General features: G+C 39.8%; 1 protein-coding gene across 6 annotated transcripts in view; it reads right to left on the bottom strand.

The window, feature by feature from the left end:
* Positions 1 to 3,012: 3,012 nt before the first annotated feature.
* The window catches only part of tspan11 (tetraspanin 11), a 29,486-nt gene continuing 15,301 nt past the window's right edge, over positions 3,013 to 17,197 (bottom strand). For 3 of the 6 annotated variants that reach the window (XM_031726588.2, XM_031726590.2, XM_031726591.2), the window contains one exon: positions 12,572 to 15,817. Coding sequence is in view for 4 of the 6 variants with exons in the window: in XM_031726590.2 (XP_031582450.1) it covers positions 15,758 to 15,817 (60 nt within the window). In the remaining 2 variants the exon portion in view is untranslated. Of the gene's footprint in view, positions 3,106 to 12,571; positions 15,818 to 16,196; positions 16,301 to 17,197 lie in introns of those variants that run through there. The other 3 variants (XM_039601585.1, XM_031726589.2, XM_039601586.1) reach the window with 3 other exon arrangements.

Here is a 17,197-nt window from a genome sequence, read left to right as displayed (position 1 = left end):
AAGTTTGTGAAGAGTACAGTTGGTGCCCTTAAATATTACTCTGGCGTCCTCCCAAAGTCCAAAGTCAAGCAGGTAGTGTGGTTAGGTTAATTAGTGATTCTGCGTTAGCCCTGGGACAGACTGGTGATGATGTACCCTGCTGGGATAGGCTCCAGCCCCCCTGCAATCCCGAATTGGATACATAGACGACTCGATGGATGCAAAGATAACTACTAACCGTCTGACCTTAAGTCGTCTGCCATTTGCTGTCTGCCAATTGTCTACATTGTCTCTATTGTCTGTGACAATCAATCACCGATAATCAGATGTAGACCGTCCGACAACCACCAGCTGTGAGGAAAACAATGAGTATTCCCCATCCACTTGGAACTGGTTGGTGGTAATTGCTGGAAAAAGGATTGCTAAAGGCCCACTCACTCAGGCCTATAGACCAGTCTGGCAACCACCTGTTGGTATGGAAAAAACATATGCATTCCCCAACCAGTTGGCAAAAACCTCCTTGTGAGTGTCACTACCATACCGCAGTAATTTAAATGAAAGTGACAGACCTGTCTACAAACACTGTCCAGCTACTCTCTCCACTGTAGTGAAACTGTGAAAAGTGCAACACAAACTGAATAAAGTATTTGCCTTCAAAGTAAAAGTTGCTCCTTTTGAAACACATTGGCTGAATGTTGCTTCCAGGTCTGTGACCATTCACACTTAGTTGTCATGTTCAAAGTGACTTTAGTATATCAAGACGACAATACAATGGTGATAAGATGGAGTCAGTCTGCTAGCAGTTTACAACTGAATGGCAATTATGTTTCCTGTTCCCATTAACATTTATTACATAGCAATTAACTGTATTAAATCCATGCAAAATTTACATTAAACAGAATTCACATTAAATCCTTGCATTGAGAGTCCAACATAACCTGGATAGATTTAAAAGAAAAAAACAAATGAAATCCTTCCACAAATAGTGACGTATTTGCCACAGATTTAACTGTAAAATGACCTAAGCACGGGCTGATTTAGATAATCTGGCTAATGCTGCAGTCCCAGTAGGGGAAACTGTGGTTGGAGAATATGAAGACCAAGCAAAATTATTGCAACCAAATGCAATGAATGCTTTTGAATGGTTTCCTCGAAGACAGGGAAATTTGCAACCTTGTTTTCACATAGGAACACAACCAGGATACAACGAGTTGAGTCGAGTCCCCGTCTTGCGAAGAGACACGTCACAGATGATTTGCGCTCATCGCAACCGGCGGATTCAGACTGATAGCAAAGTACTGGCAACCTGTGTGCATTTATAAATTAGACATTATTTGTAAACCTATGCCAATCTGTCTGAGAGTGATTACAGTTAGTCAGAGTTGGCTGAGCTCCCACCAGAAGACCTGTGCAACTGATCTTGTTATCCAAAGTGGTCTGCAACCAGTTGGTCACCACAGCTATTTGTAATCACTGGGCAAACAAGTTTTCCTAGTCACAAGGAAGCTGCTGTCCTATTTTAACTCTTGTGTGACTGATCCATAAATGAATAATCTTAAAGAACAAACTGCTCCAGTTTTTCAGTTCAGTTTGCTTGTAAAATAAATGAATGACTGTTGAAGTTTAACTTTTTTTTAAAAAGTAATACCTACAAAGATGACTGCCAGAAAAACAGCAGCTCTTTTTCACCTCAACATACAGAAGACGAGATGTAATACTTTCACACAACCAGCCTTTTGCTATATAATCACTCATGCTCCAAGGGCTTTGTGTGTGTATTTTCAGTAAAACACAACTAAGAAGGAACAAAAAGTAATATCCTCGCCAAGGTAACAAATCACTTATCCCAGTCAAGGGGAGGCGACAAGTAAAGGAAAAAGATGAAACGTCTATAAGACATCCTCAACTGGTCAGAGTGGGGGGAAATGTAAAAAAAAAAATGAGAGCACTTTGTCTTTCTCTCACTCAAGCACGCACATTACATCCCTTCATGAACTGAATATCAGCTGAAGTGGAAGTGTTCCTGCACTGCCTGGCAGTATATAGGAGAAGCTATAACAGTTCTTCCTCCTTAGCCCGGGCAGGTATCCAAACAGCCTCCGCAGGCTTTGATGAAGTGTCCTGTCATGATGTCAGCCTCCATTGGTCTCTAGCTCACCTGGGACCTCCCTCACTCTTAACAACTCCTGGCTGAGAGTAAAGAACAAAAAAATAAGAAGAAAAAAAGGAACAAAGGGGAGGGAGGGCATAGCCTCCTCATACGCTGCCTGTGCCTGTGCTTCTCACTTCTCCTCGGTGCCTTTCTTAACTAAACAATAACAACACAAACTCCAATATGGATTAAATCTTATCTCCAGATTCTCCTCTTTTTTTCCTCTCTCCTTCCTCCTCCTGCTCGCTGGCTGTCAGCAGGTTAAAAAATGGCTCGGCACTAGCTAGGGAGAAACAATTACTCATGGCGCAGGCTGTATAGACATTGGAAGCTTTGTACTCCTCTGCGATCTCAGGGCCATGTGTTTCTAATTAAACGGTGTACTGGAGGAATTATCAAAGCTCGGGATTGCATAATGAGCCCTGGCAGAAATCTGCGGCAGGCGGTGACACTCTTTGTCTCAAGAGGCGCACAGTGGTTATATTGAATTAAAAAGGAAGCATGTCAATAAGTGACTGAGAGAAGCATTCCTTTTTATTAATGTGTGTGTACTGTAAGGGATTTGTTGCGGCAAAACCCTCAGATCAATCACTTTACAGCTCCGGTGGTGGCGGTCAAAGATTAGGGGCTTCACTTAAGGAAGCTTTCAGCACAGTTCTGCCTTCAGATCCCATCTCTGTGCTTGTGTGATGGTCACCAACACCCACCATGTTTTTCATCGCACAACACCAGTTGGCCATAGACGGGCACGGACGATTTGGCTCGCCAAACGGAGGCATGTTCATCCTTACGCAGAGAGACACTTCTGTATTAGATGTCAGGCCAGATTTTTTTGTAAAACATCACACACGAGCCTGCGAGTGCTTACCTCACATAGCACACGCTCACACACATACTTAAAATCCGGTCTCCATGGTGATTGTTTTAGTGCCCATGTGAACTTGCCCCCTGCATCTGTTTATGTTTGTTGGATGCTGTAAAAAAAAAAAAAAAAAAAAAAATTAATTATTCATAACCACATGACCACTATTCTCATTTTCTAAAGCATTCCCCGAACAGCATAAATGAAAACAATAAATTCTCTGGTCAGAACACAACACAAAGAAATAAGTACAAGGAAAAAAAAAACTGTTTTCTGGTTTCTTTCGAGGCATGCAATCTTGTTAAAGCCTGGTCATATTTTACTGTGGATTGCTGTAGACATGATTCACATGCTCAGCGTCGATGCACGCCACCATCACAGCCGCCGGCACACAGTCCAAGTTGAAGGTTTACACGTCTTACAAGGAGAGAGGCTGGAAAGGGACGCCTGCCTGCCGAGTGCCAAAAAAGGCCATTTAGAGCTCCGAGTCCATCTGGTGGATGAACAGTGAATCACATGTAGGTCACGCTCCACTTTTCACTGTCATTTTACTTCATCCTAATCCTATTATTTTAGTATTCAGCGTAAACTCTAGCCAACAGTTTAGAGCAAGCACTGCTAAAGCAAATTGGATTCTCATGGGGTACATCTCTCATGCAAACATACATAAAAAGATAAGCCTGGACGCACACAAAAATGCAGGCAACTCACTGTGAGCGGCTAGGATGACGCCAGGAGTAATGTGAGGCATGTGTGTTGGAGGCCGTCTATGTTATGTGTAGCATGAATCCTCTTCTGGCAGAGGAAAAGGAGTGAGTGTCTGCGCAGTGGTGTGCTGGAGTCATCCAGAGTTTCTCTTACATGCAGAGAAACACACACACTTGTGGTCATGGTATTGGCGAAACTTTCCTTGCCACACAGAAGACAGCTTACCAATGTCTGTTGTACCGTCTGAACAAAAACCACACTTAAAGTTCAAACTATCATATAAATCTTAAATCCGTCTAGTCTAGAATTCAAATCACCTGAGAAGGAAAAGTAGAAAGAAAAGCTGTGTTTGCATTAGACTCCTTCTTGTTCTATGGATCAGATGCATTTTTACAGTTCTTTCATTCACATATTTACTCAATCATCATATTTGTTTATGTATTAAAAGCTCTCTATATAGCTTTATATCCGCACATAGTAGTATTAAAATGGCAATTCATCGATATGCCGTGTCGGCTGACTTGCAAAACATGACAAAGTGTTATATTTATATTAATTTTTAAAGTTTGCATAAATATTTTGGAACTACCTTAGAAACTTTACAGCTTCATTCTTCAAATGAAGCTGTAAAGCTGCAAGAACTGTTAACCAAGAGATATGACATGTGCTTTCTACACGGCTTCCTCAGCAGGAAGAGTTGGGGGTTTTCAGTATGCTTATATTCTTTGTTAGCTGTTCTGCACGAATTTACATAATGCATCCTTAATCAGAGTTTTCCATCATTTGGAAAAGTTATATGTATCAAGATCACATTCTAATAACAGACGCAACGAGAAATTTATAGATAATATTAGTAGCATGATATTTGGTTCCAACATACAACACACACTTTTCTCTTACCGTCTCTTATTTGCATCACTAGTGCACATAGTACAATATTTTCCAAAAGAAAACAACTGTATCATAAAATAACTTTATTAACAATTTAGAGGTCCACTGAGACTCTCAACTGCAGGAACATCCTCAGGGACTTTGGTCCATATTGACATGATAGCATCACACATTTGTTGCACATTTGTCTGCTGCACATCCATCATCTTCTTTTACCACATCCCAAAGCTGCTCTATCAGATTGAGATCTGGTGACTGTGGAGGCCATTAACTGTCATGTTCAAGAAGCCAATTTGAGATGATCTAAGCTTCGTGACAGCCTGAAAGAAGCCGTCAGAAGTTTGGGTCAAAAGGTGCCAAGAAAATATCCCCCACACCATCACACCACCACCAGCCTGAACAATTGAGACACAGCCCCAACTTCTGACCCTACCAGCTTAATAGTGCAGCAGAAATCAAGACTCATCAATCAGCCACCATTTTTCCATTATTCTGTCCAATTTTAGTGAGCCTGTGCAAACTCTAACCTCAAGTTCCTGTTCTTAGCTGACAGGAGTGGGACCCGGTGTTGTGTTCTGCTTCTCTTCTGACCTCAACAAAGCATTTTTACCCAGAGACCTGCAGCTCACTGGAGATTTTCTCATTTACAGATCATCTTGTGTAAACCATAGAGGTGGTAGTAAAATCAGCAGTTTCTCAAATGTTCAACTTGATTGTGCCCACCTTACACTGGCAACCTTGCAATAACCAAAGTCACTTTAATCACCTTTCATTTTGATGCGCGGATTGAATATCAGCAGGTTTTCTCTATCATGCACATGTGTCTAAAACCATGTGATCAGGTAATTGTGTTAAAGCGCAGCTAAATTATTATACCTAAGAAGTGGCTGGTGATTGTCTATCTTGATTGGATACGACAAAAATCACGGTCACGGTGTAGAGTTTTAGATACCTTAAGTGAACCTCCCCCAAAACTGACGCAAGCTCTGTTTGGAAATCACATCAGCCTGCAATTATTTTGTTTGCAAATATGTTCCACAGATGGGATGCACGAGACACCAGGACCCAGTGCTACAACATTCAAAGTCATGTTCACCGGATAAATCCTGATTTATTGGGACACATTTCATGTAAGCCATGCCGAAAAGAAAAGACTCCACAGCTGCACACCTCAAGGCCTCACACGCACCTTTCTGGCTGCACGGAAGGAAATCAAGGTCGACGCTTCAAGATATGAATGCATAAACACTAAAACACTCCCATGAAATTCCATACACTATTTATATTTCTAAATCTGCCCGAGTCATTCATAGATGTCAACACTGTACTCATATCAAGGCTAAGATAGAGACAAATACCTCAAGCGCACTGCTGCCGTGAAACTGTCAGTTTGGATATTAGTTTGTGTAAACACAATTTCCCGTTCAGCCACGGCACGAGCAAATCCATATGGTTGTTTTTTAAGCTGTATTAAAGGCGTTTAAGGAAAAGAACGTTGGATGATTAAGTCAATAAAGACGATATGATTGTTGACAGATGTTGGAGAAGTCAGAGAACTCAGTTTAATTATTGGGAGGTCTGTGTCAATACTCGGCATTAGGGTAATGCACATTTGAAATAAGGATTATTAGCAAAGATTTTAGATGGTAAAATAAAATTAACCCTTAGCTCAGTTAGAATAACTATAGTTAAGATTTGTTATTTCAACCTACAGTAATTTAGATTTGCCTATATCATTTGTTCTGGGACCATCCCATCCTCCAGTGCCTACATGTGAAAAGCACTCAGTAGGTCAAACACAACACAATAAGAACAGGGTGGTATAGAGGTGGGTTGCAAAGTAATTATAGATAGGGTAAGTCAGATTTAACAGTGTGCCATGCATCAAATTTGACTACTTGAAAGGGTCCCAGCTGATATGCTGGGATTGTAGTTTCCTTTATCATTGTCGTTCATTGGTGGGACTTTTGCAAAGCAAGCAGCAGTACAACAGTGAGTAGGATTCTATAAGACACAGTGGAGGCTCTGTCATGGTTTGGGGTTGTTTTTCAGCTCATGGTGTTGGGGATCTTGAGAAAATTGATGACATTAATACAGAAAAGAAGAGTCAGAAATAACATCTGGAAAGCCTCTGACTGAAAACAGCTTCATTTTTCAGCATGACAGGGATCCCAAATGCACTGCGAATACAGTCAAAGCTCACATGGATAGAAAAATGCATCAGTCTGTCCTCCCCAGACCCTGCACCTTAACATTACTGAAGCAGTGTGGGATCACCTTGTCAGAAAATGGAACAAAAGGCAGCCAACATCCAAACAAGAGCTTTCAACGTCCTTCAAGAAGCCTGGAGGACTATTCCTCAAAATTACTTAAAGAAACTACAAGAAAGCTTGCTGTTGGAGCTCATACTGTGATAAAGAGTAAAGGTGATCGCATCGAAGATTGACTTTGAAGCTCATTAGAATTGTACAAACACTGTTTTTTGCCTTATATACCATATTTCCACATACGTTTGCACATTTCATAAGTTGCACCTGAGGGGTGACTCAAGATTTTTGGACAACACTATATAACTAGTGGTCCCATACGCAGTTTATAAGAAGCTGAATCATTTTTGAGCAGCTGGAACAAAGTATTTTTTCTCTTTTTTTAATGAGAGTGACTGTAGTATGACTCAGTAAACAGCCCGAATCTCTGGATGACAGTATCAAAAGATGCTTACAGATATGCAAAAAAACACCATTTGGCAAATGCTTTTGGAAACAATGTGTACGACAACATGATGCCTGGGCTCATTTAGTCTAATTTCTTTATTAAATTTTGTTTTTCATTTTCAAACTCCAGACATCTTTCCCCTCCCTATAAACCAATTTGCCATCTGTCTTTATTGCAACCATTTAAATCCTCAAGGCCATACGCTATAATGGCAGAGCGCCTAATGTTTGTGTGTTTACTTCCTAAAGGGTAAGAGAGAGGCTGTTTACTGATTAAAAACTCTCCCTCTCTATTTCTTGCTGAGCTCACAGCACTCTCATGACCAAGTCAAGGTCACTCCCATGCTCTCCTCCGCGCCATCAATCTCAGAGGAAGAAGCAGAAACTTCCTCTCACGATATCTGGTTCCTGTGCGTCCCTTTTTTGTGTATGATGAATACAATCTCCCTCCAAATATCATAACTTCTTCCTCTTCCATTCATCTTTAACGCACAAACAAACACAGGTTGACAGACGAATTTGTTTTTATGCAGCAGTCCTATCCATCCAAGCTCTGCTGTGTAGAACAACCTCACGTCTCTTCCTTTTCAGTCACTGACCTAAAAGTTTGATATTATTGATATCGTGTTAAAATCTTATATATGCACAATGCACATATGTGCAGCTCGAAAAATACGCACACAGAAAAGACTATTTTCAGAGTATTTTTGCAAAAAAAACCTCTTCCATTTATTCTACATTAATGCTGCTTTGAAGAACCTTTCAAAGCTGATCATGTAGTTTTTGTTTCTGCTTGCTAATCACATCCATAGGGTGTACAGAGAGACTACAGCCAGCCTGTAAAAAGTTTAAAGACTTCAGCCCTCGCTTTAAACAGAAACACCACTCAGCTCGTATAAATTACAGTGTATAGACACCATCAGTAAATGCCAGAGAGGCCATGTTAAAGTAAAGCACCCCTGACATACTTGAAGCATGAAATTCCATAGCCTTGTTGGCCCACTTTGCCACATGTAAGCAACACAACATCCATCACTTTCAAGCTTCTTTTTTTTTTTTTTTTTTTTTTTTAACTCAGCAGACACTTCTCTTTGACTTGTGCTGGGAAAAAAGTCAGTTAAGTACATTGTAATGTAAGCAAATTTGATCACACACCACAAATCACAACAATCTATTCAGTTAAAAGAATGGGCTTTGCACAAACACGGCGATACACAAACCTAGATTATATAAGCAGGATAATTTAACTGTCAGTATTTATCAAAATGGTTGATGTTGGTCAGTACACAATAGGACATCCCCCTGACTTTGTGCCATCTCACAGGAAGTGTGAGTCAGAAACCGCAGCGTCCTGTTACAACTTCTAAACAAATTTCTGCTTTATCATCGTTTAAACAGATACCGCCATGGTACCTGTGCTCGAAGTTCAATCTGTCACAGCGTGGCTGCCTAACCTCGACACCACCTCGACATCTGTTTGTTATCAATCACCGCCCTCATCAACCTGACGCTCATCATTATCAAAAGGAAGGCTTTTGAAATGCAGTCTTGAAACGCTTTCTGAAGTTTGTTTCTATCTAAGCTCATTCTCCCATGGACAAAGACCCTCCAACGCGCACAGTGAAACATACACATGAATACCTCCGAAACCACAGCTTTCTCAGCTATGAGTACTGAGAAGCAAGTGAGAAACACTTTGGGGCATGAGGCAGGCACTCAATGCCCCCATTTCAAATTACTGTGTATGAGGAATCAAACACACGACAGCAACTCAATGCATTTAGACATGCAGAAAGATTCAACTTTCTGTATACCGATGGATAGCGAACCTTAAAATAACTTAGCCATCATTTTCGTAACTTCTTGACCAATTCAGGTTCAGAGGAAGTCTGGAGCCTGTCTACACTCCTGTGGAAAAGAAAGTTTTTACAGGACTTTCAGGAGTTTTGTGACCCCGTGATTCATTTGCTTATAGAACCACCTTTAGCAGCAATAACTTGAAGTACTTGTTTTCTGTATGACTTTATCAGTCTCTCACATCATTGTCGTCCAGTATTCTGGACCACAGTGTTGCTTCAGTTCATTGGGGTTTGCAAGGATTCGTTTATGTACTATTCTCTTAAGGTCCCGGCACAGCGATTCAGTTGGGTTGAGGTCTGGACTTTTACTGGGCCATTGCAATACCTTGATTATTTTCTTTTTCAGCCCTTCTCTTGTAGATTTGGTGCCGTGCTGCAGATCATTTATTCTTTGCATCATCCAATTTCAGCCAAGCTCTAAAGTACTTTGGTATACAGAGGAGTTCATAGTTCATAAATTCATGAATTTTGACATTTAACATTTGATTAGGAGCACCTGGTTGCTATTTAAACTCTTAATTTTTATGAGTCAAAGATGTATTTTTTCACATGACTGTAGCTGTCACTGGGCTAAAGGTCGGGGTACACCCATTGACAGGTTGCCAGACAAAGACAGCAATTCATGCTCACGCCCACACTTAATAGCAAATTCAGAGCAAGCAAATAAGCCAATGCATATTTCTTTGAACTGTAGGAGGAAAACCACAACACCCAAGAGAGAAAGCCTGAACCCAAAAAACTCTTACTTCTTCTGGAAACAGTTTATGTCCTTGTTGGTACTTTCTAAATGACAATCGAAGTATTTGTTGCTCAATTAGGACACATATTAGGTTTTGATCAATGTTGACGTGCCGTTCTTCAGTCTCCTAGGCTTTGACGTCCAGTGTTGACATTATCTAAACACGCCACGTCCTTTCCTATGCTTTGATCTCGTATGAAATCTGTCAAACACATTTATAGCCACAGCTAATGTGCTGCAGACCAGACGCAAACTCGCTGAGAGGTGAGTCACAGTATAAAGGTCGGTGCAGATTTAGAAACAAAATCTGATGCAGAATTGGTTTTGATTGGGACTAAACAGGAACTGGTATAACTTATACTTTCATTTCCGTAGTTTATAACAGAAAATTTGAATGTAATTGCACTGTTCCATCTACTAATTTGTGAGTGGTTAAACACCGGCAGTACTTGACGCATACTCTATTACAAAGGTAAATTTTATATTCTTCCAATACGGCACTGTGCAAAGGCCCTCATTTCTTTATATTTTACTAGGAATATGAGAAATATGTGCAAACATTCATAGAAATACAGTTTATAGCACTTAAAAGTCAATCTTTGGTGTGACCACCTTTATTCTTTACCACAGCCTGAACTCTCTCAGCAAGCTTTGTCATAAGTAAGTAGTCGTCGGGAATAGTTCTCCAAGCTCCTCAAATGACATTCAAACTTTTTCCTTGGATGCTAAGTGTCTTTTGTTCTGTTCTATCTCAAGTTGATCCCACACTGCCTCATTAATGTTGAGATCCAAGCCCCGGAGAGGCCAATCCATGTTTTTCTATCTAGGCATGTTTTGACTGCAGTGACAGTGTATTTGCCAATCAGATGTTTTCCAGATGGTATTGCATGGTAGATCAAAATCTGACCATACCTTTCTGCATTCATAATTCAATCAGTTTTGACAAGATCTCCAGCAACACTGGCTGAAATGCAGCCCCAAACAATGACAGTGCATCCACCGTGTTTTACAGATGGCTGTAGATACTCACTGTTATAGTTTTGGCCTGACCTGACCTCCATAGATACTGATGATGATTTGAACCAAAAATTTAAAATTTGGATTAATTACTCCACAAGACCAACACACACACACTTTTTCAGGACATGACTTTCACATGCTGTTCCTGTACATAGTTTTTTCAAGTTCCCTCAAATTTTTTAAGGACACACTGCACACCATGCTGAGATGTGTTAAGCTGTAAGATGATCACTCTTTGGGACTTTGTTGTTACAGACAAGATATGGTCTGTGAATACTGCATTCTCGTTGTGTGCAGACAACTGAGGACTTTCGGACCCCTTGATTGAACTTTTTAGCAGTGTCTCTTACTATGACCTGAGTCTTAATCATTTCAGTTTTCTTTTTAGTCTTTAAAGACCAGGCCTTGCACAAAAGCACAATCTCAGTTTTACTTCATCAGAAAATGCTTACGGTCCTCAGAAAAAACAAAAACCAATGCTACAACAACAAATCTTTAACCAGACCTTTGGGGATGTTCCAGTGAACACAAAATGTGTTACAGAAGTTCTTTCAGTGTACATCTATTATGCTAAAAGAACCACAGCATTTAATTACCACAACTAAGTATTTCTGCACATACTGAGCACAGGTGTATTTCTTGAGGCAAAAGTGGTTGTACCAGATTTTTTTTTAATTTTCTTTTTTTATGAGTGCTCAACAAATACCTTGCATCCTAAGAAATGTTAAATGTGTGCTGTCAGGCTGATTTGCAAGGGTGCACATGCTCTTCTGTGAGCAACACTGCCAGTATTTCAGTGTGTTACCTTGTACATGCAAACACACATTCATGGTCCACTGATAAATGAGACTGCAACATGTGTTCCTAGGTAACTTTAAGACGTCTTGCTGAAATATCATCCCTTTGGCTACAATGTGATAGGTAGAGAGGATATAAGCAGTGTGTATTTGTCCTTGTGATGCAAAGAGGCCTCAACACATGGGGAGTGGTGAATCTCCAGCTGCTCCCAATTCTCCCTCATGGGTGTTTTCTGGCAAAGGGTACAGACGGCATGCTAATGTGTATAGCCTCTTGGTTGTGTGCGCGCACGTGTGTTTCTGTCTTGTCAGTGTCTTTACATTGTAGCATGTGTGACATCTGCAGGAAATGAGAGCCACCCTCCTATAGTTGATGAAGACAAAGGGACTGACACTTTCTATAGGCTCGCCGAAGCCAAAATGTTGGAGAACATCCAAACTCTTTTAAAAACTTTTTTCCTAAATGGGTGACAATGATAGATCGCCCTGAACCAGCGCAGCGTCTTGTGAGTAATCTGGAGCAGGGCAACAAAGAGAAAGGGGAAAGCTGGTGCCTCAAAGACAAAGAGCTTGAGCATATGGCAGCAATATAGCACAAACAATAACGCACAAATATCCTATGTGCATGGCACAGTTCTTTAAGATATGGAGGTTTTTCCTCAACAACAGCCTAAAACCACACAGACATGCACAAGTGCTGCGCCACAAATAAATGCGGTTTCAGCTGGGAACGCTGCGAGATTTTTCCGATGTGGAATTGTGGAAGACCCCACACGTAACAAAAGCTTTCCCAGTTACTCTTACTTCAGCTCACACATTATACACAAGTAAGATGTCCATCCAGCTCACATTATCTTGCAAGACTTTGACTCTTTATTTACTACAATGCACAGATTAAACACAAAGGGACAAGATTACAAAACTGCCCAAAACCATGGCTGTAAAACCATAATGAGAAGATTAATTGAAGAGTAAAGTGAATTTGATGCGTGTATAATCAGCAGGCACTGTTTGTGACAAACAGACAAGTGATACATGTACAACACGAATAAATTCAAATGCGTTGCCGCTGCTCATCTGTTACAGTAAGCAGCCGAGCAGTGTTTAGTTCTCACGGGTATCAGAGTTTGCAATTCAATCAGTGGTTAACGCACAAAGAGACCTGCAGTTTACATCAAATGTGTTAGTTCCAACTTGGCAGATTTCTGAGGTCCTGTCAAAACAATCTTTTCAAAGACTAGAAGTCAGTCAGGTAGGAGTATCTACTGATGTGTGAGAAAGCCACTCTGAACATATGGCAAAACCAAAAGGGTTCAGTCGGGTCAACACTAAGTTGTGCAAGTTTGCATCTCTTCAAATGATAAATCTTTGTCTCCCTCTAGTGGTTTTTGCTTTACTTTTACCTAAGCTTACGTTTTTCTTGGATATATGCGCATGGTGTAATTCAAACATATGCTGCAAAAATGATAGATTTCTCTGGGATAAACATGTGATTCTGGTCTAGATAAATAACAAATTACTAATTATTCACATCAACTAACACAAAGCTGGAATCACAGCATCATAGGCATCTGTCCAAACAGAGTGTTAATATTACCTTTTCATGAATACAACACAGTTGTTTAAATGCAACATTTAAACATTTATTTTTGAGTTCTAGATCCACATTTCAAAGAAAACAGTCAGTAGTTGAAGCACGTGCCAGTGTCATATCATCAACAACCAGTTACATACATAAGCACCCAAAATTTTAATCAGGAAAACAACATGCCAGTGGGGGGGAAAAAAAGTTTATGAAATTTTCAGGATTTGTCCTTTAATTTCTCATCTTCACTTTTAGACAAGGATAATCAAATTTAATTAAAGTGCTACAGTAAATGCCTCTTCTCCTGACTTGTCCAAAAGTTACTTGGAGTCCGGTGTTTTGGTTAAGAACATGAGAAAAGTTCCAGACACGCCATTCCTTTCATTTTTGACAACTTTCAACAAACCTTGGAGGGTAGAAAAAAAGACATTATGATTCATACAGCAGAAAGAGCCTATAAAAGAATTTCTGAACACCAGCTGGATAATCCACAACAGACAGATGAAATGATAGTTGAATTTTTTGGGAGAGACGGCACGACAAAAAGAAAAAAGCCGCACAACAACACCAAAACTTATTTCCAGCTGTTATGCATCATAATGGAGGCAGCAGCCCATAACCTGAGCATAGGAAAAGTTGGGTAATACCAAAAGCGCACAAGTAAATCAACAAAAAAATGTCAGAAAATGAATGAAATTCAGGTTATGGGATGATGAGGTCAGATTTCTAGCCTGAATCTAACTGACATGCTGTCTCACGACCTGAAGACAGCTACTAAGTCAAGCTGTTCCAGAAGTACCAACGATGGCCCAAGATTAAATTTCACTGTTGTTCAAATTGTGATAAGCATGAATAAAACATGTGCCGGAGCTGTATAATATTATATTACAAAATATATTTCCTGGTGAACGATTAGTCAGTATGTTTAATATTCTATATACCTGAAGAGTAATATGTGGCAGAGCTGTTTAGAGAGCAATTACTGCTCTCCTTCTCCTTCTCATGCTGATCCAGCGTGCGTGGTGTGAGCAATCACAGAGGACGGAGTTTCAGAAGACAATGAGATTCGTGTTATTGTAATGAAGTTGAGTTCAGGCAAACACCTGCAAGCACTCAGTAAAAGGTCCACACAGCGTGAATAAAAAGTTCACTCCGTCCTCGAGCCGTTGTTCATACAGAGAATGCATGAAAAGCTGGGACCATTTTTACATAACTGTTTGTCCATTATTAGTCTTGTCAAATTGTCTTGGCCTACAGCTATGACCGGAATAGCTGAAAACATTTTAAGAATATTAATTGCGAAAATCTAGCAATTCCAAAAGGTTTTCTCAAATCCTGCAAGGTCCCTTTACAGAAGGTGGAGTGCTGAGAATGGCGTCATATTTGGTGGAAGATTTAAATAGCCTGAAATAGAGACAGTCATTTTCTACTGTTTAGCAACTAAAACATCTATATTATGGTGGCTATATAACAAAGACAAGGAGAAAAAAAAAAAAAAAAAAAAATAGGGTAGCAAGGCATATAATAGGCAGCAAAAACAGGAAGAACCGTATTCAATTCACAGATCACTCACATTCATCACTGTAAAGCAGCGGTTTGGGGGGGGGGGTGGCGGCTTCTGAAGTGAGGCACACAATATAAAGACCAAACCAATCAGCAATATTAATTAATATATAATTAATATTAATATCAGCAGGATTAAAAGCTTAAAGTTCACAAAAGATGAACAGTTCCATTCACCATCCTCAAATCAAGTTACCTATGCTGACCACTAGATGGAGCTCTAAATTCAGAGATTTAGCAGCCTTTACAGAAAATTATCACTTTCTTAAATGGAATAAAATTGTTTTTTCTTTTTTGTAGCCATACATATGAGCATTATTGATACTGCCAAGTTTATTTTGATTACCATCACTCAGCCAACATGTTAGAATTAAAGACAAAGCTACAAATATAAACATGACCCCGTTCATTTGCTGCAGTTTATCACAGTGTATTGACAGCTCACTTTCAAGACTTCAGGCACTGAATTTATACATAATTATTTACCAGTAGAATTATGTAAGAGGCACATTGTGTTTACAAAAGACAGAAACTCACACATAACTTTCCTTCTTTGTACTCTGTGCTCTTACTCAGCCTATTCGACTTGGAATTGTCGAAACACTCCTATATAAATCTCCTAATTAAAAACATAATTAAATTCGCACCTTCATGAGTTGCATAGAATACCACACAAATTAAGCCTTTCCCTTTTTTAGTCATGTTCAAATTAAAGCATGCAAAAACATCCAGCCTAGACCAGGTAACAGAAACTCACGAGCCTGAGTTTCTATCGTGTGTGTCCAACGTTTAGATCATCAGATCACAATGCAGGGATTTAAAGTTTGGTTAGGTGTCAGCAGGTCATGCTCCATCTGTTGAAGGTGGTGTGCAGGGGTCATGTTGTGCTCAGTAAGGGTCCATCTTGATCCTTCTGTACAAGCAGCAGGTGAACACCATTCCACATATCTGAAAACAGGAAGTGTTAGGTCACAGACTGCAGCTTAGTCGCCATGGAAAACTGTAGGAAGCTTGAATGCTACCGACTGTGGGGCAGAGAAGGTTTAAAGGTGAAGAGGTTAGAGACTGCCGGAAAGTATGAAACCGGTTACTAGGGGGTGTCAGGAGTCAAGCAGCCAATATTTCACCAACACGTGTGCGCACAGACTTCCATAAACAGAAACTATATAAAGCTGGGTGAGGTGAAAAAGCAGATTCATGCACTTACGGCTCCATATACTGTTTTTCCTCTTTGCAAAAGCTCTGAGTAAAAACAAAAAGGCCCCCAGACACACAAAACAAACAGATAACCCGCAAAATTGTTTTGTGTACTTATTCATTTACTCACTTATTGTCTCCCTGTCTCTGCTTGGATCAGCTGGTTGTTTTTATTGAGTTACAAACTGATGTGTTGTCAACAGGGAATTTGTAGATTGCCCCCTGCTGGAGAAACTATGCAATATCAGTCATAACATGGTTGAAGGGTGTTTCTCTCGTATCTTCTTTAGATTTTAAACTTTCATTTATCGGCTAATATAAATGTCAAAACCAATAAATGTCTATACCGACCAGTAATATTAGTCCCAAAATAAATTTAAATAATAATAAATAACAGGCTTCCAAAAATGTCACTATAATAACGGAAAAGAGACCACAACAGTTGTGCTAGTATTTTAAATGAAGCTTTTTACATTTAGAAATTTGCTGTCATTTCTGACATCAGTGTAAACACACAGCTGTATGGAGTTTGCTGATACTGGCCTATCAGCAAACTAGACATTATATCGATTACGTGCATCTTAAATATTCAAACATGGCATAATGAAGCATATCTGCATTTTTTTAATCAGCTGAACTGTTATAAACATCCTTCTCAGCCTGGAATTTCACCAGCAGTGAATTCCTAATAAGAAATCAGCATGTCTAACATTACTACTACACAGCACCAAGCAAAAAGTCGAAAAACAAAGCAGAATAAGGGAAGCAGCAGCTGACCAAAGCCGCTGGGTCTACAAGCTTGATGGCCAAATAGGCAAGTGTCCAGATTCCATTTCTGTGCCTCTAAAAGCTTCCAGAGAAAGCCCGATCAAGCAAGTCAGAATTTAATATTGACTCATAATTTCTCCTCGAGCAAGGTTTCTTTTTTCCTCTCTCTTCTCAACCATCAGTGACAGTTATATACAAGGATAGAAGATGCAGTCATTTTGGCTGAGGGAACATGAGGTGAGAAAAAAAAAAACAACAAAACAAAAAACACTGTTTTTTAGTTTTCTTGAGGCCTAATTTCAGAAGACGCTAAAAAACAATGACGTAACAGTGTTAAAAAGTAAACTCATTAGAGACAGAAAC

Source organism: Oreochromis aureus, linkage group 17 (genome assembly GCF_013358895.1).
Source record: "Oreochromis aureus strain Israel breed Guangdong linkage group 17, ZZ_aureus, whole genome shotgun sequence".
Taxonomy (NCBI): domain Eukaryota; kingdom Metazoa; phylum Chordata; class Actinopteri; order Cichliformes; family Cichlidae; genus Oreochromis; species Oreochromis aureus.
Note: the sequence above shows the minus strand (reverse complement) of the source record. Positions and strands in the feature narration are given on the sequence as shown.